This window comes from Panicum virgatum, chromosome 5K, assembly GCF_016808335.1.
Source record: "Panicum virgatum strain AP13 chromosome 5K, P.virgatum_v5, whole genome shotgun sequence".
Taxonomy (NCBI): domain Eukaryota; kingdom Viridiplantae; phylum Streptophyta; class Magnoliopsida; order Poales; family Poaceae; genus Panicum; species Panicum virgatum.
The window spans coordinates 5158747-5182478 of record NC_053140.1 but is presented as its reverse complement, the minus strand read 5'-3'; the positions used below and the strand labels follow the sequence as shown (position 1 = coordinate 5182478).

The window sequence follows — 23732 nt, the reverse complement described above, 5'->3', positions numbered from 1 at the left end:
GCCAGCCACACCGTGGCCGTGTTGAGATCACAACTTCAAGTTGAGGCCAGAGCTTACAAGCAATAACCAAAGAAAAGGGCCAAGCTAAACTCATGCCAATTAACCCAACATGCATTGCCGTTTGCAATCAACTTGGGAAGAAGAGCATCCTGGATTCCAAGTGCAGAAGATTCTAGCACCAAATCGTCCAACAAGGCCACACTGATTTGGTGGTTCCCTGCTCCAGTATCCAATCCTTACCTTTTGCTACTTGGCGTGTGTTATTGTCATCACGTTTTCTCTGCGCACGGTGGCGCTCTTTGGGTGATCCTTTTTTTTTCCTCTCTCCAAAAAGTGAAGCCATCATCAACTCCGGCATGGAAATTCTTGGGTTGAATTGCCAAACTGCAGGGATGAATTACACGACAGTACTAGGAAGAATTACACGCCTAGAACCCTACTACCAAAGAAGAAACTGCTACTGGTAGTTCTACAACGGGTTGATGGGACCGGCAGGTAAAAATAGTACAGCTACATCAGTGAAGCAGACGGACACAGTAGAAAAAAAAGAAGAGAAGACGAGAAGGGAAAAGCGTCATCAGCAACAGCAACAAAGCCAGCAAATGTACCAGCCGTAAAGTGGGGGGTCAGATCAGGCGATAAAAGTTCACAGCTCCTAGCACGAACCGGCGCCATCAGCTCTTGGTGAAGTGGTGCTTCTTGCCGCCGCCGTCGCCGCCCTTGCCGCCACCGGCGCCGCCGCCACCGCTCCTCTTGCTCGCGTGCGCCGTCGTGTTCTTCAAAATCTGCGCGGCGGCAGGCAGCATCAAGGAGTCAGGACAAGAGGGGGAATGTTTCGAACCCAATCGGCGAGTCGCCATGCACGGACGGACCTGGCGGAGCGTGTTGTTCTCGTTCTGGAGCGTGGAGACCCGCTGCTCGAGCTCGGCATTGCGGAGCTCGAGGTCCTTGGCCTTGGCCTCCAGCTCCGTCAGGTACGCCTTCTTCCGCTCCCGCGCCTGCTGCGCCGAGACGCGGTTCCGGAGCAGCCGCTTGAGCCGGTTCTGCTCCTTGTCCCCGGCGGTGCGCCCGCGCTTCTTCCCCGGCGCCGGCGGCTGCCCCTGCGCCCCCGCGGCCGCCACCAGCTGCCCCTGTTTGCCGTCCTCCTTGGGGCGCTCGTCCGCGCCCGCGCCCGACGAGGCCGACGCCGACGCGCCGCCCATCTCCGGCACCCGCCGTATCTCCTCGTCGCTCTCCGCCCCTGCGACATGCAGGCATCAGCTCCAGCTGCCGGATTTAGCTGACGGGAAAAAGGGGAGCGCGCGCGAAATCTGCCAAGGGCGATGCATGGGCGGCGCGGCACCTACCTCCTTCCCTGAGGTTGTTGGGCGCGGAGCTGGAGGAGCGCTCGCTGCTGGAGGGGAGCGAGCTCGTGGTGCTCGTCTTCGCCTGCTGTTTCTCCTGCTCCTGCTCCTGCGCCGCCATCTTCCTCTTCGACCTCTCCCCTCCCACAACAGATCAAGATCTCCTTCCTCCCCAAGTTCTCCCACCACTACCACTCCTCAGGCTCCGCCTCCTCGATTGAGAAAAAAAATCAAATCTTTGCGCACGCCAGAAGGGACAGAGATAAGGGGGGAAGAAAAGCAGATGCAGATCGGATGAGAGAGAGAGGGCGGGGGAGGAGAGAGAGGGAGTCTGTGTGCGGGACGGCGGGGAAGAGTGGGGCGGGGAGAGGAAATGGAGGTCGGTGGGGCTGGGTTTTTTTTTTTTTTTGGATGTGACGCCATCCCCGCCGTGTACGGCAACGCCATCCTACGGCCGCGGCGGGGGGAGCGTGGCGCGTCGCGGCACCATACACGCCTCCACCGCATCTGACGGCGACTTCCGGAACGCGTAGCTGCGTGCCCATCCCTCCGATCAAGCCCACTTGTCATTTCCAGCAAATCACGCGCGCCTTTTTCTCTTTATTATGCTCTCGTCCTGTTGGGTGGGCACCTAAGGCTGTGTTTAGTTCTGTTTTCTAAAAATTTTAAAAATGAAATCTTGGCATTTACAAGTACTAAATGAAATCTATTTATAAAACTTTTTACACGAGTTCTAAATCGCGAGATGAATCTAACGAGCCTAGTTAATCCATCATTAGAGATTATTTACTGTAGCACAATATTGTCCAATCATAGCCTAATTAGGCTTAAAAGATTCGTCTCGAAATTACACCCGGAGGTTATGGAAAGAGTTTTGTCAGTTATCCACACTTAAAACTGCTAATTAGTGGTCAAACGTTCGAAATTACTGTAGCGTTGGAATTTTTTTGGAATTTTAAGGGGAACTAAACACGGCCTAACTTTGTTATAATCGTGTTAGCCCAAAACTGCATATAACCATTAGGGAACAGCTAAACCACATTTGACTGTATTTCACCTTAAAAACCATGTGAACTACCACTCAATTAGTTTAGAGAATTATGCTGGCATGTGGCTAATTATCTTCCCCGTAGGCCGTAGCAACGTTCTTCTGCAATGAAGCCTCTAGTTTTGAATTCCCGAGACCTATCGACCTAGTTGCGATGGTAAGGCGGTGGGTGTGATGGCCACCATAATGGTTAGAGAAGGTGATGGCTAAGGGAGCGGAGACACAACCTGTGTGCGTGGTAGATCGGGTCAGGTAAGCGGGACGATGGTGGCAATTGGCAAGAATGGGTCAAAATGGGAAGTGAGGATTGAGTGTTTTTTAGACCAAGTCCTTGTACGAGGTGTGAAATAGCATAAGATGTGGTGTTTTCTTCTCTTAGTTCTGTAATAATTATGGTAAAAATATATTGGCAAAGTTAGCTAGATTACAAAACTAAAGGCCTGTTGGGTTCATATCCACGCTGTCACACAGGGTGAAGCTAAAGCTAGGGTGCACTGTCCATGGTTTGCTGCTAGCCGTCCACTGGCGGAGTCATGTGTTGGCCAACATGGGCTATGCCCCCCCGGTCCATACAAATTTCTAAGCATATGTATAGGATTATAGAGATCTGAGTTGCAAGAATACAGAGTTGTAACAGTTAACTAGTCAGGCCATGCCTGTTTAACGTATGCAAGCCCACACATGACTACGTAAGTCTCATTGTATGGGCACAACAAGCAGCAACAATCTACTCAATTTACATTTCTACTGCTGCGAGAGGCTGGAATGTTTTCCTTTATTTAAAAAACATTTCTACTACTGCATTCCTTATTTTTCTGCGTCAACATTCGAACTCACAGATGCAGTCTGCTATATCTCTCTCCATTTTTGTCAATGCGGTTCTACACATATTGACCGAATGACTGCCACTTCCTACGTATAACGTGTGCATGTTGTTGGCCTCCACCCGTCCGCCGCTTAACAGCTGCCATATGTGTAAGTGTTGTAGAAACCGGCCCCTTCTTGGGTTGATTCCTAACTCCGCCACTGTAGCAGTCTAATTTGTAAGGTGTTGGAAACATGATGGTGGGTCATGAGCACCCACTAGAGCCTATACATAGTTCCGCCCCTACTGTCACTGTAGTCAAGCACTAAACCTTTTTGTTTGGTCATCACCTATCGTTATGTGACTTCCTAAATCTTACCCTGGCTGACATCTTTTGTCATAGAAAAGTGTGGTAAGCAATGGAAATGAACCCGGCAAGCCTCAAGGCAATCATCAATAGAAGTATCTGAGAAATTGTAGCTAGTCATCAACCTAAGGAATGAGAGTACTCTATCCTGCCTGTGATGAGTGAATTGTCAACCGTGCGGTGTGATCGTGCGCTTGGTCTTTGGATTGCAGGTACACGGGCGTCGAGTGTCGACGGAGAGTTGCCGTGGAGGAGCTCGGGCCGGGCGGCAGCTGTGGCGTCCACTCCTGAATCGAGGGCGCAAGCGGCGACGGAAGGCGGGTTTCTTGATTTGCGCCACAAAACCAAGGAGGCGGACGGCGGTTGAAGACGCCGAGTCGTGGAGGCACGGGCGTCGGTCTCGGGACTGACGGAGGCGACGGGCGTCGACGGCGTCTAGGGCCTCACTGCGGGCAAGGAGGTGACGGGCGTCGGGCAGCGTCTAGGGCCGTCAGAAGGCCGAGGCGGGAACGGCGTCTAGGGCCACGGCGTGGAGGCGGGAATCTTCCCGCGCGTGAGGTTTTGGCGGTTTTCTCAAAACCGGTCACCTACCCGGGTTTCGCGGACCCTCCAAAACCGCGGACCGGAGCTTCATCCACACGTCGGCATCGCGGAGAAGACTTCGACTCGAAGAAAAAACCTCGACCGTCGGATGAGTCCTTGTATCTTTTTTCGGTTCTGCCCCTACGGGCTTTCTAGCGTTTATTTGAGTCTAGGAATAATGTAGTCTTTTTGGTGAGAGTTGTTGGGTTAAAAACCCCCCACCCTCTTCCTCTCTCTCTCCTTTTTCCCTTGCCTGGCGCCCAGAGCAGCAAGCTCTCTCTCCCGTGCGCCACTTCCCTCTCACTGGTTCTTCCCCTCTTCTCCCCTAGGGTTAGGATTTTGTGATGGAAATTTGAGACCTTGTACCATGGATTCGCTGGGAAAGGAGGCCCTTTCTTCCTAGTGCCCTCCGGGCTTTTGGATTGAGTCAATTTGTGTTGATTTTCGTGGGTTTTTTGCTTTCCTTTTTGTCTGATCTTGCACAAGTCTTGGAGGGGTCAGGGGGCACGGTGTGTTCTGCTGCTGCAGTGAGCAAGTGCCTGGTCGTGGCATGCGTTTGGCCTTAGCTTGGTGATGCAGGCAGGCATGCAGCTGTGCAGGAGGTGTTGATTTAATTTCAGTACTTGAAATTCACGTGAGTTCCTGCCTTGGTTTTCCGTGTATGTTTCTTTGTTCTTGTGATGGGCAGGGGAAAGGGAGGAGCCTCCCTGGTTGCCGTGCTTAGCAGGGTCTGGCAAGGCACGGTTGCTAGGCGGTGCTGAGGCAGGAGCGCTGGTGCTGATCTCTCCTGGGCGCACGCACGCAGGGAGTGGCGCCCTTTGGCTTGACAACCAGAGCAGGACCGGTCGGCGCACAGCAAGCAGCGCACACTAGGTGTTCGAGAAAAATTTCCACCAAGATTTTTGTTGCACTTGTGTGTGTTCTCGATTGCTTTGCAGGTCTTCGTCAAATGCATGCGTGTGTGGGAAATTCATGGTGCGATGCCGTTGATTTGCAGCTAGTTTCATCGACGCCCACCAAGTGTTCGAGGAAATGCTGCACAAGGGTTTTCTCTGCCAAGGTGAAGACTTTAGGTAGCGCTTGTTTCTGATTAGTGTTTAGATTAGTTTTATTCTTGTTCCTGCTAATCTTTGCATGCTTTATTAAGAGAACTCTTTTGTAGTAGTCTGTTGTAATCCTTTTGCTGAGTCTCTTAATTAGCTTGTTGTTAAGCTTTGCTTCAACTAGTTTTGACCTGTGCTATTCTTTATCATATCATCGCATGCTTGTTTAAGTGAAGCTTTTGTTGGCAGCTTTTGCTTGAGCTGTTTAATTCTTGCTAGCTTCCGCTTAGTCGCAAGCTTTCGGTGTTTAGGTAAATTTCGGCTTCCGTTTTGTTTTGTCTTGCTCGAGTAAATTGCTTTCACGTGTTTCCGCTTTACATCGAGCTTTTCCTAACCGTTCCTGGGGTGAACTCGTCACTTGTTGGCGTGTGTCGCCTTGACGGTTAGAAGAGAGGTGCGTCGGGTTGAATTTGGGACATAGGGCTGGTTCTTTTGGAGAATTTATTAAAGGCTCCCATTCACCCCCCTCTGGTCGCCTGTCCGGTCCTTCACAACCCCCCTTGATCCATGGACGCACACCTTCATGTAAAAATATCCATGCGCATCACAAATAATTTATGTAGATAGAATATAAGAAAATCATGAACGATCGTATAGCAGCGTGTTTCTTTTTTTCCTTGGAAAAGTGGAACTTTTTACATCATTGATGATTCCTCGAGACTCCAATCATCATTAGCATTGCAATGGGCTATGACAAATAATACTCCGTATATTCCTCTGGAAAAGAATAATAAATGGAATAATCTACTGACACCGTTGCGACCACGTCCACCAGTTACCAGCATCAACCGCTCCTTCCGGGAAGAAAGTATGAAACATGTGGAACCCCAGCATAAGCCTCAACAATTAGGTTATGCTTATGAGTTACTACTAGTGGCAGCCTTCATCCAGTTCGTTGGAGGATTCTTGTCTGAATCATGGGAAAGCAACTTATTCTTGAAGCGTGGACCTGCTTACTTTTCTCTTTTAACTGTTTGCCAAAGAAAAAAAAAGTCCTCTTTACCTCTCCCAACTATCACGAAAGATTGTTTTTCCTCCCTCAACTACAAAACCAGACATAATTGCTCCCTCATCTCTTTAAAACCGGACGCATGACCTCCTTGGCTGTTTTTCTTTTAAGTTTACTTTGGTTGAATCTTTGAAAAATTATAGTAAATAAAAAAATCATAAAATGAAAAATCCAATTTTATTGGACTCCACATGAGTAAATCTATGCAACGAACAATTTCTATGATATACTTTAGTACAAACTTTTTATTGTCGTTTTAGATATATACTTTTATGTAATTAATTCATAACTATAGTTTTTGTGGTCCAATTATGGTTAAATTTTTATGGTGGGCTAATCATTATACACTTGAGTTGTAGTAAAAATTTCATGCTCATTATGGATGAGTTATAGATTTGTCTAGATAAATCTATAACTCAAGCATACATGATACGACGGGTACAATTTTACTACAGCTAAATCATGTCATTATTAGCTCACCATAAAAATTTCATCATAATTTGTGTGTGGAAACTGTAGCTATAAATTAATAACAAAAAATATACATCTAAAACTATAGCAAAAATTTTATACTAAAGTATATCATATCATATGTTCACTGCATAGATCTACTCATATGGAGTCTAACAAAATTTGAATTTAAATTTTATGATTTTTTATAATTTACTTTGATTTTTTAAAGATTCAGTTGGAATAAATATAAAAGAAGAATAGAAAACCCACCAAGAGAAACCAGTAACTATAACTTAGGTATACTTTGATCCAATTAGTATAAAATTTTTACTACAGCTCAAATATATAATGATTAGCCCACCATAAAATTTTTACCATAATTAGATCATGAAAACTGTAACTATAAATTAATTACCAAAAAGTATATATTTAAAGCTAGAGAAAAAAATTATGCTAAATTATACCATATCATATGTTCATGCATAGATCTACTCATGTAAAATCCAAAATAAATAGATTTTATAATTTATAATTTTTTTGTGATTTACTATAATTTTTAAATATCCAACCAAAATAAATCATAAAAGAAAAAAAAGAAAACCACTAAAGGAAACCATCATTGAGGTCATAAGTCCGGTTTTAAAGAGACGAGGGAGCAACTATATTGGGTTTTGTAGTTGAGGGAGGATAAACTAATTTTTGCAACAGTTAGGGGAGGTAAAAAGGACTTTACGACAATCATGGTCTGAGCACTGTGCAATTGTAGCCATAAGGGCAGCCACAGTGTAAGGGAGGCTTGAAAATTCATCTCACTGCCACATACAAGGGATGCTTCAACTCTTTTTTTGCTGCAGCGTGAGACAACGATGCCCAAAATGACGTGGGGGCCATTCCGTAATCAAACAATATGATATAAATAATATTTAAATGCAACAATCCAAATTTTTTTCTACGCTTTAATCTGCACAGCAACCTGACTGCCCTGCTGGAAGTAATATTCTAGTCACCGAGCACCAAGGCTTCAACTGTCATCGATGCCAGCAATTTCTAACCTAGCATCGACAGCTGCAACGGCCAAGGCTTCCAGCGCAAAAAAAATTTTATTGGAATCTTACCAATTTGAAGTACTATATGAAGTCTATTTATAAAACATTTTGCACAGATGGGTTATAAATCGTGAGATGAATCTAATGATGCTAATTAATCCATAATTAATTAATAATTAGTGGATGGTTACTGTAGCATCACTGTTGCAAATCATGGATTATGTAGGTTCATTAGATTCGTCTCGCGATTTACAGCTCATCTATGCAAAAAAATTTGTAAATAAACTTTATTTAATACTCCATGCATGTGTCGAAACATTCGATGTGATGTTTTTTGGGTTTACTAAACAGGGCCAAAATCGATGCCCAAAACTTTCTCCTGTTGAGCATCGCTTTTTGCTCACACTGTGGCTGCTCTAATAGATTTATAGATCTGTTTTGCCTGGCCAAGTTCTCAATGTCATTCCAGCGGCCTTAGAAAAAGCCAATTCAACGTTCCATCCAAAAAGACCCCAATCATTTTAGCACATGTTTGTACTACTACTTTTTTTTTGCGAAACATGTTTGTACGACATTAATGTACGGAAGGAGTATAGAGATTAAAAAAAAACCCTGTGGAGCTGACAGTCCATTGGATTCAGTGTCATATGCTGTAAACAATAAGCCAAATAAAATTTTTAATGTAGTTCTGAACGGAAAGTAGAAGCCTTTTTCAGAACGGGGCAAGGGCAGTAGGAGATCCAGCCTGAAAGCAAATCTGCTTCGCAGGACCGCAAGCATGATGACTGTTCAAGGGTTAAAAAACACGTCCACGACCACGATGAGCCAGAAAAGCACATACCACAAGCCTTTCTTCAGTAACAAAAGTTGCAATATTGCAACAGTAGTGCACAATGAAAAAAGTTTGATAGAAAAATGCAAAGGGATAGGTAAAATGAGACACACTTCGGAAAGGAACTTAAAGCGCAAGAAAATAAAGGTACATACTAGAAGAAGGATGGATTGTGGTTGTGCACATCCTGCTTGGTCTTTCAAGCAATTAGTTCACTGAGAGTGACCAAATTAAGTACCAGAAAGCTCGAGAATATGCAGGAAGGTCAACAAGCTAGTTACATGGTCCAGAAGAGGATATGGTGACAGCGACCTAAGAAAAGACTCTGTACTGCTAATTGTATGTAGCTTGATAATCCTATTCCTATTTGGTCAACATGCAAAAATATTATCATCATCAAACAAACACCACAAAAAATTCATATACTAGGATACGGCCTATCACTCCGGCAACCGGAGGCAAAGCGCATCAAGCCAACCTGTCCACCTGGAAACCACTAATGGATAGCTTTTTTTACTAGTGGAAATTCCATTCATACGCTTCAGTCGTGTGCCCACACCCTTCTATTAGTTCATGTCTTGTCTGTATTTCAAAAAAATAGGCAAGGTAAAAAAATTTTTTAAAAAAACAAGGCATTCAAGGGTTTCCTAGCTAGATACGGTGACAAACCAGTCAGCAGTGTTTTTCTCTCACACTAAACCAGCACCAGCCACCAGTCAGCCAGCAGTACTTTTCTCCGATAACAAATCAACACCAGCCACCAGCCATAGCCAGCCGAACAAAGTGAGAAGAGAAAAATGATGGACAATAGTGGGACATACAGAAGAAAACGTCACTAACATGTTCAATGTACAAATGATGCAACATCAGGTACTTGTGCCACTTGAGAGCATTTGAGCAGCAGAAGCCAAGAAGATGGGATCAAATATGCTATGGGGTGCAATAGCCTTCAGTTTGCTTTTGCGTACCAATTCTTCCAATCATTGTTTAAGCAATAATTGAGACAGATAAACTACCAAGCAGCTAGCCCATCCAAGACCCAAATCCTGCCTCCTGGACAATCAACCAGTGGACGTCCTAATCTACCAATTAGTACTCGCATTTCTCATAATGATCTTATATGGCATTTTGCCGCTTAAAAACTTAAGGCTTAATGTCTCAACCAACAAAGGGAACTAGGCTACCAGTCCAAAAGGTGCAAATTCTTTCATAACACGGAAAAGATTTAATATGTCCCAAAGAATCAATCATGATCATGAGATAGATTTGTTCTAACAGAAAAGATACGATGCCGCAGCATATCAGGCAAAGATAAATGACTTCTTTTTTTTTCACACGTGTTGAGTAACCAGCAATACTCTGTTGGTCTTGGATGTGTGCCGATCTTGAGATAAAACAAGAGCACCATGTTCATGTAGAAGGCGCAGAAACAAGGCCAAGCAGGACATCATGTTCATGTACATGTATGTTTACACATGTATGTATATATACAAGTATTCTACAAAGAGATGCACATACTCTAGCATGTAGATGATGGAAGACAGTCACTCAAGAATACAGTTTCCTGTATTCAAGAATATAGCAAGAGGGAGAAGCTCACAACCTGTCCAAACTACAATTATACATCTCATGTTCTAGCATCCACACATGACTCGAACTTCTGCAGGCTCAAGATTGAGAAACTGATACTTGAAGGATTTTACATCACCTTAGTACCTTCTGGGCTTGGATGGCTCTGAAGCTCCAGCCTTCCTGAAGATCCCACAGAAGATGCAGCCAGGAACCTTGGGCGAAGGCGGGTCCAGAGCTGGGGCAACACGCCGGGTATGGAAGCCCTGGTTGCCGTCGTCGCGGCGCCGCCTGTGCTCCGCGCCGTCGTTGCGCCTGCGCTGCAGCCCAACGGAGCCGACGCTGCGGGAGTGCCTCAGCTCCTTGAACTCCGTGGCTCCAGTACCCTCTGGCTCCCCCTGGTTGCCGTCCTGTGAAGACATGAGCCTCTCATCCCAGACCAAGCCTGACGAGCCGGACCTCCTGAAAGTTTGTGAAGATCGCTGCAGCCCTGCCATGGTTACTCACCTCTGTGGTTTGGTTTGTGACTGGAGGTGTCTGTGTCACTGTGTGTATGGTGTGCAATGGAGGAGGAGAAAGAATGGTATGGCCGTAGCTAAATAAGAAATCCACAAATGGGTGAGAACGAGGCAAATTGTCAGGGATAGGGGGGCCGATGATGGCGACGCGCAAATTTGCTCAAGGGATAGGGAGGTTAGGGAGGCCTGTCTGCACTCTGAATTTTCATCACGCCATGAGCTAAACTAAGACAAACCATCCACTGTGTATTCTAATCTATGGTTGCGCTACCCCAGACTTGATGTTCTAAACTTCTAATCTACTCAAGTGCTGACGAAAGATCAACCCGATGTATCAGCCACGGCAACTACTGATGTAGCCTGTAGTCAGCCGATAATGCCGTTCATTCATTCATGATTCTTCTTAATTCGTCGGCCATGGCCGTCAACATCACAGCAGCAGCGATCCACGTTAGCAGCTCAGCTCTGCACACATTGACGCAGCAAAGAGCAAACCTCCCTCCACGATCGATCCACAACAGAAAAAAAAGAAGCAAAACCTCATCCTGTGCTTTTTGTATCTCCTTCTCTTGTTCTTCAGAAAGAGGCTCAACTCAATCGAGGTCCAAGTGAAAGGCCAGGACGACGGAAAGAATAGCGGCCTGACCAGCGGCCATAACAGCCGTGTGGCGAGCAGTTCCCGGCAGAGCGCGGACAGCAACGGACCAAACCGGCCGCCCGGCAGCGGGGCGGCAGGAACATTTAAGAAAAAAATTTTGCGGAGAAAATTGCGCACTGGGGGCCTAGCGGCCGGCCCCCAGGCTGCCCGGCTGCAGGGCGACTGGCTCTCCCACCCTTATATAAGGGTTGGCTGGTCCCCCCACCCTCATTTGCATCACTAAAATTCCAGAAACAAAAAAAAGAGGGAGGGAGGGAGAGAGGCGAAGCCCTGCCGGATTTTCGAGCCGGCGACTGCAGGTAACCAAAATTCTTTTACGCTTTACAAATAGATTATGTTGTAATTATTTTTGTTGAATCAGTAGATTAGCAATCAATTTAATATCATGATTAAACTGATTGCTAAACTACTGTTTCAACAAAATACTTTCTACAATTTTCTAACATTTTCTAAAAAAATTTAATATTATCTTCCAATTTTTAAGACTTTCTAATACTTCTCTAACAATTTTTTTAGTACTTTCTAATACTTAATCTAACACTAAATGTACTGTATCAACGCTAATCATTACAAATAATTACACCTAAATATACCACTAATCACTCCTAACAATAATTAAATTGATTGCTAATCTAAGGGTGGGAGAGCCGGTCGCCCCGCTGCCGGGCGACCGGCCCCTAGGGACCTGGGCACAATTTTTTTCAAAAATGCCCTTGCCGCCCCACTGCCGGGCGGCCAGGTCCCGGCCGCCCGACAGCGGGGCGGCGGGGTATATTCCTATAAATTTCCAAATTGAAAATATATTTTTGTAAAAAACGAAAATAAAAAAAAATAAAAATAAAAAAACCGCGCCACCAACTTCCGGTGAAGTTCATGGACGCCACGGCACTTACGCGCACCGCATGGTGGGGAACATCTGCAGAGTGATGTCAAGCTGCGACATCCTGGTCACAATGTGAAGGAAATCGCGCCTGCCTTCTCGCATGACTCATGTGATTCAGTGTTACCGGTCACCTGCCATTTAGCTATTTATTCAGACTAAACAGTCATTTAAATGGACTAAACGGTGATTAAACGGAGACGGTGGTAAAGCCTCTGTGTAGCGTATACACGGCATGTACACGGGCTAAACAGCTCGACAGTGTGTGATTTTACTAAATAAATAACAAAAATTCTTGGACAGGAATGCAAGAGAAGCAACTGTCGAGTAACGGAACTGGGTAGATGTATCTGAAAGTGCTAAACAGAGTACCGGCTTCTGTTTCGTTAACATCGCACGCAGGCGCAAGCAGGGACACACCACCCGCAGAAATAACGCACATCTTCAGCTCAAGGGTCAACTTCCAGGTAGCTCAAAACCTAGAATCCTCGGACGAATATTATTCAAAGGAGGCATGTTTTGAACCGAATGATGCGCGAAACAAAAAGGTTCGGATGTGTTTTATTCACTGCCGGCGCCGCAGGTATGTCAGCAGAATCTATTGTCCTCTCAAAACTTGTATACCATCTCTGCCGTGTATCCTAAATCTTTCAGAATGCCAGAGACCTGCACAGCAGGGAAAACCGAAACATTAATGAAACAATAACATGTTCAGAAATGAAATGGACAGTACAACGATAAACGAAAGGCATGCTCTGCTAGTCTAGTGTACAATGCCACACTAGTTACAATCCAGGTGTTGATAGTTTTAGGGAACAATCCCCTGGACGGCTGGACCTATTCTTAGGAAGAAAAGGGGGATATATCAGTATGCATGACAGTTACCATACTTCAGTCCTTCAATTAAGAAACATTGAATTATAAGGTTCGCAACTTACTATCAGAAGTAATAATATAAATAACAAAATAAATCCACAATACCTCGCCCTGAGATCTATCCTTTGCCTTGTCCCCGGAAATGTGATTAATCATTCCTGGTGGACCACAAACCTGGCAAAACAAAAAACATGAAACAGACGGTGTTCCTTAATTAACCAAAAGTAATAAAGAAACTAATGACACCAAGAAATGAAGATAATATTGGCAATCATCATAACCTAGCTTACATGAATAAAACTGATCAAATGTAACTTTGTGAAACACAAATATTCAGAAGAAACTCTGAGCAGATATGTCATGAACTACTCACAAGGATCAGCGAATCTTCCCCTGGGCCTGGCAAACCTTTCAAAACCATGTCCTTCGATACAAAACCAACACCACCCCTCCAGTCAGTTGATGGCTTATCAACTGTATAGAACACCTGAGATTTTGCAAGGATAATGTCATGCTCAAGGAAAATCATAATCCAGATTCTGATGGACTAGTCACTGCAATATAAACCTTGAAGTTAGGATAGCTACTGGCAAGTCTATCCAATTCCCTTTTGAGCAAGATATCATCTGGCGACACGTTGGCATAAATTAAGGAGACCTATATAAGAATAATAAACAAACCAAACAAACATAAAATTAGAATCCATAAGGGAAAGGCGTAATCGACAATGAAACTATTGTTGTTGAGAATATTGCATGAAAATAAAGACACAAATCAGTTCTGGACTCTGGCAGAATGCCTATTTGAGGCATTATGTGAATATTATTGAGGGGAAAATATTTGTTTTGATAGTCAAAACAAAACTTTCTCAGAAAGATGCCAAAGCACTGCTTAATGCATGAAAAAGAGCCAGTTTTGAAGAATCTTCAGAATTTTGTGATCACAACTTACCTGAGTTTTGTCATCAGGATTTTTTAGGATAGCCCTGACAACCTGCAGCATTGGTGTTATACCAGTACCACCAGCAATCTGGAAGCAAAGATATAAACTTTATTTAGTAGCTGGCATACAAAATACATGGAAAATTAATTAAGCACACCCTGTGCTGGAAATACATATGAATAATTAACATAAATAATTCATCTGTCATTATCCTTCTGGCCTTGTGGGGATGAATCAAAAGGTAGACTACTTGGTCAAGTTTAGCCTATCTTACCATGCCAATCTGTTTTTTCATGTTCGGGCTATATCTGAGCTTCTCAATGGGCCTGACGAAAACATAAATGCTTCAGTGACAGGAGGCAATAGTGCATAGAGGAAGCTAAGGAAATTTTTGTAAAAAAAATTAGGTTTCTTTACCCTTTGACTTCAACAACATCTCCTGGCTTCAAACTTGCAAAGTACTGGCTCATTTTCCCGTCAGGATAAACCTGTACATAACACAATTAGCAAAAATAAAAAAGCATAATATGCAAGGTATTGCCTATGAACAGAAATCAAATGCACGAGATCTCTATCATACTATTCTTGATTCCATTTTCAAGACCAACATTATTTGGAACTCCAATGATCTGCAGGGCAATAAAAGGATATGGAATTTATAAACTGGATTCTGTGGGCACCTTGATCAATAGGTCAAAATATCCTTTAGAATCTGGATCGGAGATAGGTGTGTACCTGCAGAAAACAGGATAAAAAACAGGCTGTTCAATGGGTCAAAATATCCTTTAGAATCTGGATCGGAGATAGGCGTCAGGATAAATCTGATTGAAGAATAATACTATTTTGTGCCCTAAACTACAAATATCCTGTGCTGGTGATCACCTTGTGTTTATGCTTTTTCCTAGCTTGTGTTAATGCTTTACAAATTACAAGAAATAGAGTTCGAAGAGGATGTTCATGTTGATGGCACTTAAAACAGGCTAATTGTCTGCTGGACTTCACCATGCATTTGATTCAGTTGGCACAGAACTTACGGGCGAATAACATATTTTCTTCTTCCCTCCACTTCCTCACCAATAGGAGCCCTGCAATGAGTTCATTTCTAGGTAGTCAACACACAGGATAGAAACTAGCTCGTAGCTATCAGGATAAAGGAATAAGAGATGCTTTAAGTGAAAGAAAGGAGAGGAAGGCTCAATGGACAGCTTCTAAAGTGTGTACAAATAGTCTTTACAAGGCAATCCAGCATTCTCTACTCTGTAGACTTTACTAAAAAAAATCAGTGAACATGTACAGGCAGCAGAGAACACCAACCTTATTTGAGTAACACAAATAACATTTTGCTTTTCACAACAACAACCATTAGCGAATAGTGAGAACCTTGACTCGAACTAAGATAATGAATATCATCATCACATATATAAAGTTGAAAGGGAAAACACATGATAAGCACGATGTCATTCAAAATTTGTATAAAGTGATTCTCCTAGCTAAGAAATTAAGTCCTTGCAATTGGAAAAGATACCTTGTGATGAGACATGAGGCAACATCAAGGCCCAGCTTAGTATTTGGGTCAAATGAAAATCTGCAAGATCAGATTACTTGCATAAGCTTAGCATTAAGGCAAACAAACTTGATCGAGTGTAAATAAAGAAAAGCCACTAAGATGGTCATGGGAAAATGATGGTGGATGCAATAATCAACACTTAAAAATATAGCATTGCAATATGCTACACAAGGTTACAGGATAATTCACGTGGTGACTGCAAGACCATCTATCCTGTCAAACACCAAGATAAGGAAGTTGCAGAAAACAAGTATTTCTGCAGTAATGTAATTCAAGCAGAAGTTCTGCAATCATTACCTGAACAACTGTGAGTTGTGGCTAACTTTTGCCTTCTCTTGGAGCTTGAACTCCAACCACTTATCAGGGTTAAGTGCTGAAAAATCAAGATGGTTTTCCGTAAAAACCAAATAAACACCACAATGATCATGTAATCATGAGGAAAGCAAAGTTCGTATAGAATATTCTGAATTATCAAAATTCCATAACCATAAAATTAATTCAGAATTCCATGAGCACAGAACTGCTTCAAATAAAAGAAGTTAAAAACTACAGATTGGCATCCAGAATGAAAGATTCTTTCATTTGTCGTCAACCTTTTCATGGTAATATGTAATATGAAGCAACACTTGGACACAAAATTTCACTATTAAGCCAGATAAATAATTGGAGTAGGCGAAACATGCACAGAAGTCCACAACAGGATGCTTAAACAGATGTAAACTCGTCAACTTTGAGAGTTAAGACTATGTGCTAATGCACAGAGTTACGCCATAACAATTGGACAATGGTATGCCTCTACCAGCACATTTAGCCACCGTTCAGAACAACAACCATCGTGCTCAACTACTGCTTGTAAGTTCCAACCCCAGAAGATTCACCAAAAATTCTTATGCTCCATATTAGAAAACAATGCGGAATCCAGGAGCAAACATCTTCTTCAACTCACACAACCACGCGCCAAATTGAACTAATTTCATAGGCAGATGCATGTAAATTTTGATCAAACCACACACCCACGAAACCTAGATCGGAGTAAATTCAGAAAGGAAGGAGATAGCTCACCAACTTTCTCACCGGCTTCCTCGCCCTTCTCCAGGTGCGCCTGCAATCATCCGGCACCGTGAGCCCAACGAAAAAAAAAAAAGCATCACCACTCATTCAGCAGTGGCTAGGGATGGAGGAAACGGAAAACGAAATGGGAACAGCGGGCAGTCATCGGTCTCGTACAACGGTAGGGGAAGACGAGGCGTAGAAGAGCGCGGCCCCAGCACAGGCGGTAGCGGCGGCGGCGGCGGCCCCCAGCGGGACGCGACCGCGGTGGGCCCCGGCGAGCCTACGCAGCAGCAGCGCCGCCATGGCGATTGGCGAGGGAGGCGAGAAGGACTCGTCAAGTGATCCGATCTGACGGGAGCGGAAGCGAACCAGCTGGGGTTTTTTCACACACACACACACCGGCGTTGCTTTGTTGGTGGTTTTACAGATGGCGAAATAAGAGCGGAGGATGAGAGTGATGGCCCGGCGCTAAGTACTCGCGCTGATGCAACAGAAGGTCGGAACCACGCTAGCCACAATGTAATTTACGAAATCGATAGGGATCAAAGTGATAATAATAATAATAATCTAAATCTTTTTCATGAAATATTCTAATATAAAGTACCGTACATATCAAAGAATTGTTAGTAGAAAAATATCAAAGAATTATATTGAGATCCTTAAAATCTTTGAGATTCATGCTGACGTGAGCTCTAATAAGATTATTTTTTAGCATCTTTACACGTCTTCTTCTTGACAGAATCGCACTTGCTCCTTCTTTTCCTCTCTTCTCTTCCCTTCTTCCTAGCACAACCGGCCGCCCTCTCACTCCATGTCTTCCACTCTTTCGGTCACAACAGCGCTGCCATCGCCCCTTATCTTCTCTTCCTAGCACAACTGCGCGGCCAATTGCTCCTTCTCTTCCACTCTTTCTAGCACATCAACGTCATTGTCACTCCCTCTCTTCCCCTCTTTCCTAGCACAATCCCACCACCATCACTCGTTCCGGTTCCCTCTTCCTAGCACAACTACGCCGCCATCGCTCCTTCTCTTCCCCTCTTCCAAGCACAACCGCATCGTCATCGGTCCTTCTTCCTAGCACAACCATACCGCAATTGCTCCTTCTCTTTTCCCTCTCGCTTAGGTTTAACCATCACTCTTTTTCTTCCCCCTATTACTTATGTTTGCTACCGCTAACTTCCCCTCCGACATCCCTCTTGTTACTATGGTTGTGGTCTCTCCTCAGTCAAAGGCTCCAGAAAAGGTATGTAATGTCCGGTTAAATTTCATACCCAATTTGTTGAGTTTCATACCCGATTTGTTACTATGGTTGTGGTCTCTACAAAGCAAGGCATCATTTATAATTAAGTTAGCACAGCCGCTGCTCCATCGTATATCCATTGGCTTGCTTGCCGGGTTGCACTATTCCGAGCTCCACTTTTCATGGGCAGGTTGTATTCAACCACCAAGCAGCGCTCAAGTGTTAACCAAAGTTTTGCGACGACCAATTTATATGTCTAGCCGTCTAGGGACTTACTGTGGGAGCTAATAATAGGTAAATGGGTAGCACCACTGATCCATCCATAAGAAACACACAAGATCACTAAGAGATAACATTCACACAGTATAGTGAAATTACTCTAAAGGAGGATTTTATAACTTCAATTAAGGAAATTTAAGCTACTAATGTTAACCCCAATCACTCAATCAGCCATATATGAATCAAAATCTGCAGTTCATCACACATTTCTATTCAAAACTTTTAGAATTGAACCATTAACGGTGCATGTTTTACAAATCCAAAAAAAAATACTTGTATTTTAACATCCCAAGAAACTCACATGAAAAAATAACTTGAATTGTCATAGAAATACCAAGCTATACAGAACACTTTGACAATATGTAAAAAAAAGTTATTAGCAACTGAATACAATATTCCAGAACAATGCATGCCTCATAATTAAATAAATAATATGACCCAAAAAAAGGAGAGTGTCAGCTTGATCCGGCATCATTTCAGAAGTAGCTTGTTGCCCTTATGCCTTTAGAGACACCTTGACTGACCCGTTGTACTCCATCCGTCCAAAATTATTAGTTATTTTGATTTTTTCTAGATTTGAAGTTTTTACTATGCATTTACATATATATATTATATCTAGGTACATAACAAAGTCTATGAATCTCGAAAAGCTAAAAAGACTAATAATTTGGGACGAGGGGAGTAGCTCTTATCTTTCAGATATTATGATATATGACTAGTTATGTTGTGCTTATGTTAGACACATAACAAGAACTAAGCACTAAATACAAGTAGCAATTCTTTGCAACATCATATAGAATTTAAATGCACTGAATCCACAATTTTGGAATCAGGAGAAGCATCAAGCATACTGGCAGGATCTGAATTACGCTGTCTGTTAACTAGCAACCTTTCATTACCTGCTTTCTCCTCCGTTTAAGTTTCACTATGCATCCATTGCTAAGTCTTTGCCAGTTTATGAACTATATATGACAAGATTAAAAGATTAAGAACTTGTGTTGTCATTTCACTATTTGCAGGACAGAAAACAATCGCAAGAGTTTAAGAGAGGAAACACAGATTTTAAGAGAGGAATCTTAAATTTGCAGCCACGGAGAACGAGATCATGTAAAAATGGCGGAGTGAGGATGTAATGTTCTCCCACAATGGACCAACGGATCACGTGAATATGTTCGTAAATAGAAATAATGGTGGAAAAGCATGCAAATATTAGGGGTCACGCGCGTGGGTGCTCGTCAACGGGTTGTCGAAGGCCCATCAACGACCCGCCGCTGCCGTTTGCCGTGCCGCCGAGGTAGGGGGAGGGGGTGGAGCGGCCGTCGGGGTTGGGAGGTGAGGGGAGGGGCAGCCGGCAGGGTCGCCAGCAGCTGAGGTGGTGGTCAAGGTGACAGTGTTAGGATTTCGAGTTGCCCGGCTTCCAATGGCTGGTGGCTCTAGAGGGGAGGTCGATGGCAATGGCAGCGGCGGCCCAACAGTGGTGGCGATTCGGCCGGCGGAGGCGAGATGGCATGGGAGCTCCGCACCACCGCCGGCCGGATGGAGCTAGACCCCTGGCGGGTGATGGGTGATAGCGTGGGCAATAAGAAGGATGAGCAAAGGCCGACGGCGCGGTGGTGGGTGGGTGTGTGGTGCGGCCTCCGCTGCCGCTGGCGGGGTCTGTGGACGAGAGGGCGAAGGAGACGGGAGGAAGAAGATGAGGTGTGGGGTTTCTGTGATGCTTTACCAGTTACACATACGACTGGTAACGGCTCCTGAAATGCAGGTTGACGGATTACATGCAGGGATACAACAGCAAACGAGATACAAGCACAACATCAATGGCAGCATTGTTCAGTTCAACATGGAAGATAGATCGCCCAGTTGTCACGGTGATCAACGGCGGCAGCAGGTAGACATGATGGCGGCTGCACGTTGAGCGCTCAGTCCTCCTCCGGCCAGTCGCCGTAGATGCCGCTCGTCTTCTTGCGGCCCAGAAGCTCCAGTCGGCTGAACCTGCGCCCGTCCTCCCCGGCCGCGGCGGCGGGAGCAGATTGGAACGCCCTCGCGGCCGGTGCGTAGCTGCTGGTGCTGATGCTGATGCCACGGGCCCCCGGCGCGTACGCCGCCCTCCCAAGCGGCGGCGCGTTCCTCAGCGCGTGCTCCACCGACCTCGGCCCCCCAGGGTAGCGCATCTCTGCGCGAGAACACGAAGACGAGGAAGATCAGATCGCGATCCGCGAGATCCGGGCACGATCGTCGGCCGCCATGCACACGTACAGGGCGAGCTAGAGGGCGCGCGTACCTGCTACCTCCGCCGCCGAGGCGTGCGCGTAGGAGCACCGTTCCCCGAAGTGGCAGGTCCCCCTGTCCCTGAACTCGAAGCAGACCTTGCCGTGGTACGCGCCGTAGGGGGTATCGGCGCCGGGCGGCGGCGGCGGCGGCGGAGGAGGAGGAGGCGGCGGCGTCCTCCGCTTGATGATGTGGCCCGGCGGCACGTGGTGCAGCGGCGGGCGCAGCTCGGCCTGGCCGTGCGCGAAGGTGCACCCGTCCTCGTACGCGCACCTGCCGCCCGCCTCGAACTTCTCGCAAAGCTTCGTCTTGTAGAACACCTTCTCCGGCGGCTCCGGGTGCTGCTGATCCCCGAAAACCCCCGCCCCCTGGCAGTTCTCCCGCGGCTGCTCCCGCTCCCGCTCCCGATCCCGCTGGTGGCGGGCGTGCTGGGGCGCCGCCGACCCCGCGGGCAGCACGATCACCCCGTCCGGCGACGCCTTCCAGCGGCTAGCCCCACCAAAACCAGCGGCGGTGGCATCCCTCTCCATGGCCTCACTCCGCTCCGCACCAAACCCTACCCCTAGCGCCGGTAGCGGGACCCGAGCGGCCGCCGGGCGGGCAGAGGCCGTAGATTTATGGCGAGGGGCGACGAGGCGACGGCCCGGGCGCGCCGAGCCGAGGCCGGGGCGGCAGGCCGCGGCGAATTTGGGGGCCGGCGCGGCGCTGCCCGTGGCAGCCGGGATCGGGTCAGGTGGGGACAGGCCGCCGGCTGCTGCTGGCTCCGGATTGGACGCGAGCGCTCGGGCGGATCGGCATTTGGGTCGGGGGCCCTGCGCCGCTCGGGCGCGATCAGACGCGGTGCGGGGCATGCCGGAAACGGAAACGCCCTCGTCGAGTTCCGCGCGAGCCGCGTGTGTGCCCGTGGCGGCGTGGGGAAGGTGGTGGTGTGCTGTGCTGTGCTGTGCTGGCATGGCGACCTGGCGTGTTGCGCTGCGCCTCCTCGTCGTGTGATCGTGTCTGCCTGCGTCGTGGGCGTCGTCGGTGGGCTGCTGGGCTTCGGCCACTAGGGTTGGTTGGTTCGTGCAGGTTGGGCCTCATGTGGGTCGCCAGGTCTAGCAGGCCGCACCCCATCTGGGCTGGAATTTGTTCCGATAAACTCTGCGCTGGAGAGTTTGGTGGCACTTGGTGTCTTGTGGGTTTGCTGCCCTCCGATTGGGCTTTGCCGGTGAGACGACCGGTTTCTGAGCCCGGTGAAAGTGAGGATTGCCCGGGACGTTCATCGAACAAATGGCATACTTATGGTGTGCTACTGATGGGCGATGAAGATCTTTTCGTCGATTCAGGTTCCGGCCGTGAGTTCCATCCACAGTTTTTCTTCATTGCGGGAGATAGAGAAAGCTTGGCCTGCGGCAATGGCGGTCGGCGGCGGCGAGGATCGCAGGATGCTTCTGATGTGGATTTACTTGTAAATCTCTTGAATGTCAGGGGTGCCCTGTTTTGGGGGATGGTTGTAAATGTCTTGTGTTAATGAAATCCAACCCCTTTTCTAAAAAAAAAGGAAGGCTACAGATTTCTCTCTTCTTCTTTTTTGAAACGAAGGCTACAACTATTTTCAGAGGTTGATAAACCGCTTGAAAGACATGTCTAATAAACACTGGTAACCTGCCACTTTGGCGGCTCCGTCCAAAAGGCAAGACACAGCCAGACATGATTCAGAGACTAACATATAAGTATGCCTGTGCACCTTGTTAGCTTGATTAACTTTTTTTTTTAGGAATATAGCAGGTGCTCTGCTTTTGCAGCTTGATTAACTTAACCATGCAGCTGCTCGTACACTCTGATTGTTTGATGCAATCTGTGCGTTGCATTGAAAGCATGTATCTACTTGTGAGTGCCACAGGCAAGCCAACATGGGGAAGAACAAATTCCTGAAGGAAATTTCCTTACAACAGCAACAAAAACAACAGAAAGCTCAGCCGCTCAGGCATAGCGAGAACCGCGTGCAATCTGGTCCGCGTTTTTTTTATTTTTATATTTTTCAAAATCATTTTTTACAGAAATATATTTTTGGTTTCACAATTTACAGGTTTATCCTTGCCGGGCGGTAGGGGCCTATATGTAATTAAAATTTATGTTTTATCGCATGAAAGCCCCTACCGCCCGGCAGGGGGGCGGCATGCTCCCCCCAATATAAAAGCCGAGGTCCCCCCATCTGCATTTACAGCAAACAACGTCCATAGAGGGGAAAAAAGAGACGTGGGGTGAGGGAGGGAGTTGCAACAGCGAAACCCTGCCAGATTCCGCACTTGTGATCTGCAGGTAAGTTACGTATGAATCCATTAATATTGTAAAGCAATTTAATTTAATTAATGCTATAGTATTAAAATTTCAGTTCAGTATTAAAATTTAAGTTTATTGCAGACTTGTTTCTAAATGAATTATAAATTAAAATAGAATTAAGTTTTGGATAGTGAAATATAGTATTAAACTTGTTTCTAAATATTGCAGCATAAGGCAATGACTGCCTCTAATTTTGGAAGATTTTCATGGACCGAAGAAAAATCTAGTATAATACTTGAGATCATGACACATCTTGTAATCAATAAGAAGTTGGATGTATTAGTGGATGGTACGATAGAGATGGTGTTGTCAAAATTAATTCAGTTTAATGATTTCACATTGTTTTGAGGTATTACAACGCAAGATGTAAAGGAACACCTGCGGTTCGGATCCAAAATCTGTCAGGGCTTCGCTGCTGCAACTCCCTCCCTCACCCCACGTCTCTTCTTTTTCCCTCTATGGATGTTGTTTGCTGCAAATGCAGTGGGGGGCCTCGGCTTTTATATTGGGGGGAGCCTGCCGCCCCCTGCCAGGCGGTAGGGGCCTCCATGCGATAAAACACAAATTTTAATTACATATAAGCCCCTACCGCCCGGTAGGGGGGCGGCAGGGGTATAAACCTGTAAATTGTGAAACCGAAAATATATTTCTGTAAAAAACGATTTTAAAAAATATAAAAATAAAAAAACGCATCTGGTCCTCGGTCGGGCTAGGGTACTGAGAAGTTGGGCTGGCCTGGTTATGGCCTTATGGGCATCGGAAGGGAAGAAGAGATTGGGACTGACATGTTTGTAAAGTCGAAAATAGACTTGGACGAAAAGAGATCCTTGTGGCCCGAACTTAACTGCCCAAAATAGAGTGATTAGCGTATGGACTCACCAGTTCCTTGTTAGAGCTCTCGGTTTCAAGAGAGCTTGCAGTTCTCGTGATTCTTTTGTTAAAGGTTTGTACGTGGTTCCAACTTCAGGAACT

The 23732-nt window shown here is 45.7% G+C and overlaps 4 protein-coding genes across 4 annotated transcripts; all 4 read right to left on the bottom strand.

The window, feature by feature from the left end:
* Positions 1-90: 90 nt before the first annotated feature.
* Positions 91-1717, bottom strand: LOC120705837 (transcription factor HY5-like). Its single transcript, XM_039990368.1, has 3 exons — positions 1347-1717; positions 873-1240; positions 91-785 (listed from the first exon to the last, which is right to left on the bottom strand). Exons 1-3 carry the CDS (start codon positions 1462-1464, stop codon positions 675-677), a joined length of 597 nt encoding a protein of 198 aa, XP_039846302.1. The 5' UTR covers positions 1465-1717; the 3' UTR covers positions 91-674.
* Positions 1718-9973: 8256 nt separating this feature from the next.
* Positions 9974-10884, bottom strand: LOC120705835 (MAPK kinase substrate protein At1g80180-like). The gene has a single exon (XM_039990366.1). The coding sequence runs from the start codon at positions 10652-10654 to the stop codon at positions 10298-10300; it is 357 nt and encodes a 118-aa protein (XP_039846300.1). The 5' UTR covers positions 10655-10884; the 3' UTR covers positions 9974-10297.
* A 1504-nt stretch (positions 10885-12388) lies between these two features.
* LOC120705834 (NADH-cytochrome b5 reductase-like protein) lies at positions 12389-17089 on the bottom strand. The gene is made up of 13 exons (XM_039990365.1): positions 16826-17089; positions 16661-16700; positions 15896-15971; positions 15557-15616; positions 15066-15116; positions 14712-14766; positions 14449-14519; positions 14306-14357; positions 14041-14118; positions 13657-13746; positions 13463-13576; positions 13195-13263; positions 12389-12879 (listed from the first exon to the last, which is right to left on the bottom strand). Exons 1-13 carry the CDS (start codon positions 16952-16954, stop codon positions 12823-12825), a joined length of 942 nt encoding a protein of 313 aa, XP_039846299.1. The 5' UTR covers positions 16955-17089; the 3' UTR covers positions 12389-12822.
* A 2882-nt stretch (positions 17090-19971) lies between these two features.
* Positions 19972-20992, bottom strand: LOC120710447 (zinc finger CCCH domain-containing protein 1-like). The gene is made up of 2 exons (XM_039996132.1): positions 20459-20992; positions 19972-20341 (listed from the first exon to the last, which is right to left on the bottom strand). The coding sequence occupies exons 1-2, from the start codon at positions 20966-20968 to the stop codon at positions 20090-20092; spliced, it is 762 nt and encodes a 253-aa protein (XP_039852066.1). The 5' UTR covers positions 20969-20992; the 3' UTR covers positions 19972-20089.
* Between the last annotated feature and the right edge of the window lie 2740 nt (positions 20993-23732).

Bases quoted from the DNA above. Each gene is read 5' to 3' on its own strand.
- LOC120705837 (XM_039990368.1), bottom strand. From the start codon at position 1,464: ATGGCGGCGCAGGAGCAGGAGCAGGAGAAACAGCAGGCGAAGACGAGC. The intron at 1,241-1,346 runs GTAGGTGCCGCG...TGCATGTCGCAG, and splicing joins CAACAACCTCAGGGAAGGAG to GGGCGGAGAGCGACGAGGAG. The intron at 786-872 runs GTCCGTCCGTGC...GCCGCCGCGCAG, and splicing joins AGAACAACACGCTCCGCCAG to ATTTTGAAGAACACGACGGC.
- LOC120705835 (XM_039990366.1), bottom strand. From the start codon at position 10,654: ATGGCAGGGCTGCAGCGATCTTCACAAACTTTCAGGAGGTCCGGCTCG.
- LOC120705834 (XM_039990365.1), bottom strand. From the start codon at position 16,954: ATGGCGGCGCTGCTGCTGCGTAGGCTCGCCGGGGCCCACCGCGGTCGC. The intron at 15,972-16,660 runs GTGAGCTATCTC...TTGATTTTTCAG, and splicing joins GGAAGCCGGTGAGAAAGTTG to CACTTAACCCTGATAAGTGG. The intron at 14,520-14,711 runs GTGCCCACAGAA...TGTTATGTACAG, and splicing joins ATTTTGACCTATTGATCAAG to GTTTATCCTGACGGGAAAAT.
- LOC120710447 (XM_039996132.1), bottom strand. From the start codon at position 20,968: ATGGAGAGGGATGCCACCGCCGCTGGTTTTGGTGGGGCTAGCCGCTGG. The intron at 20,342-20,458 runs GTAGCAGGTACG...TCTCGCGCAGAG, and splicing joins CGCACGCCTCGGCGGCGGAG to ATGCGCTACCCTGGGGGGCC.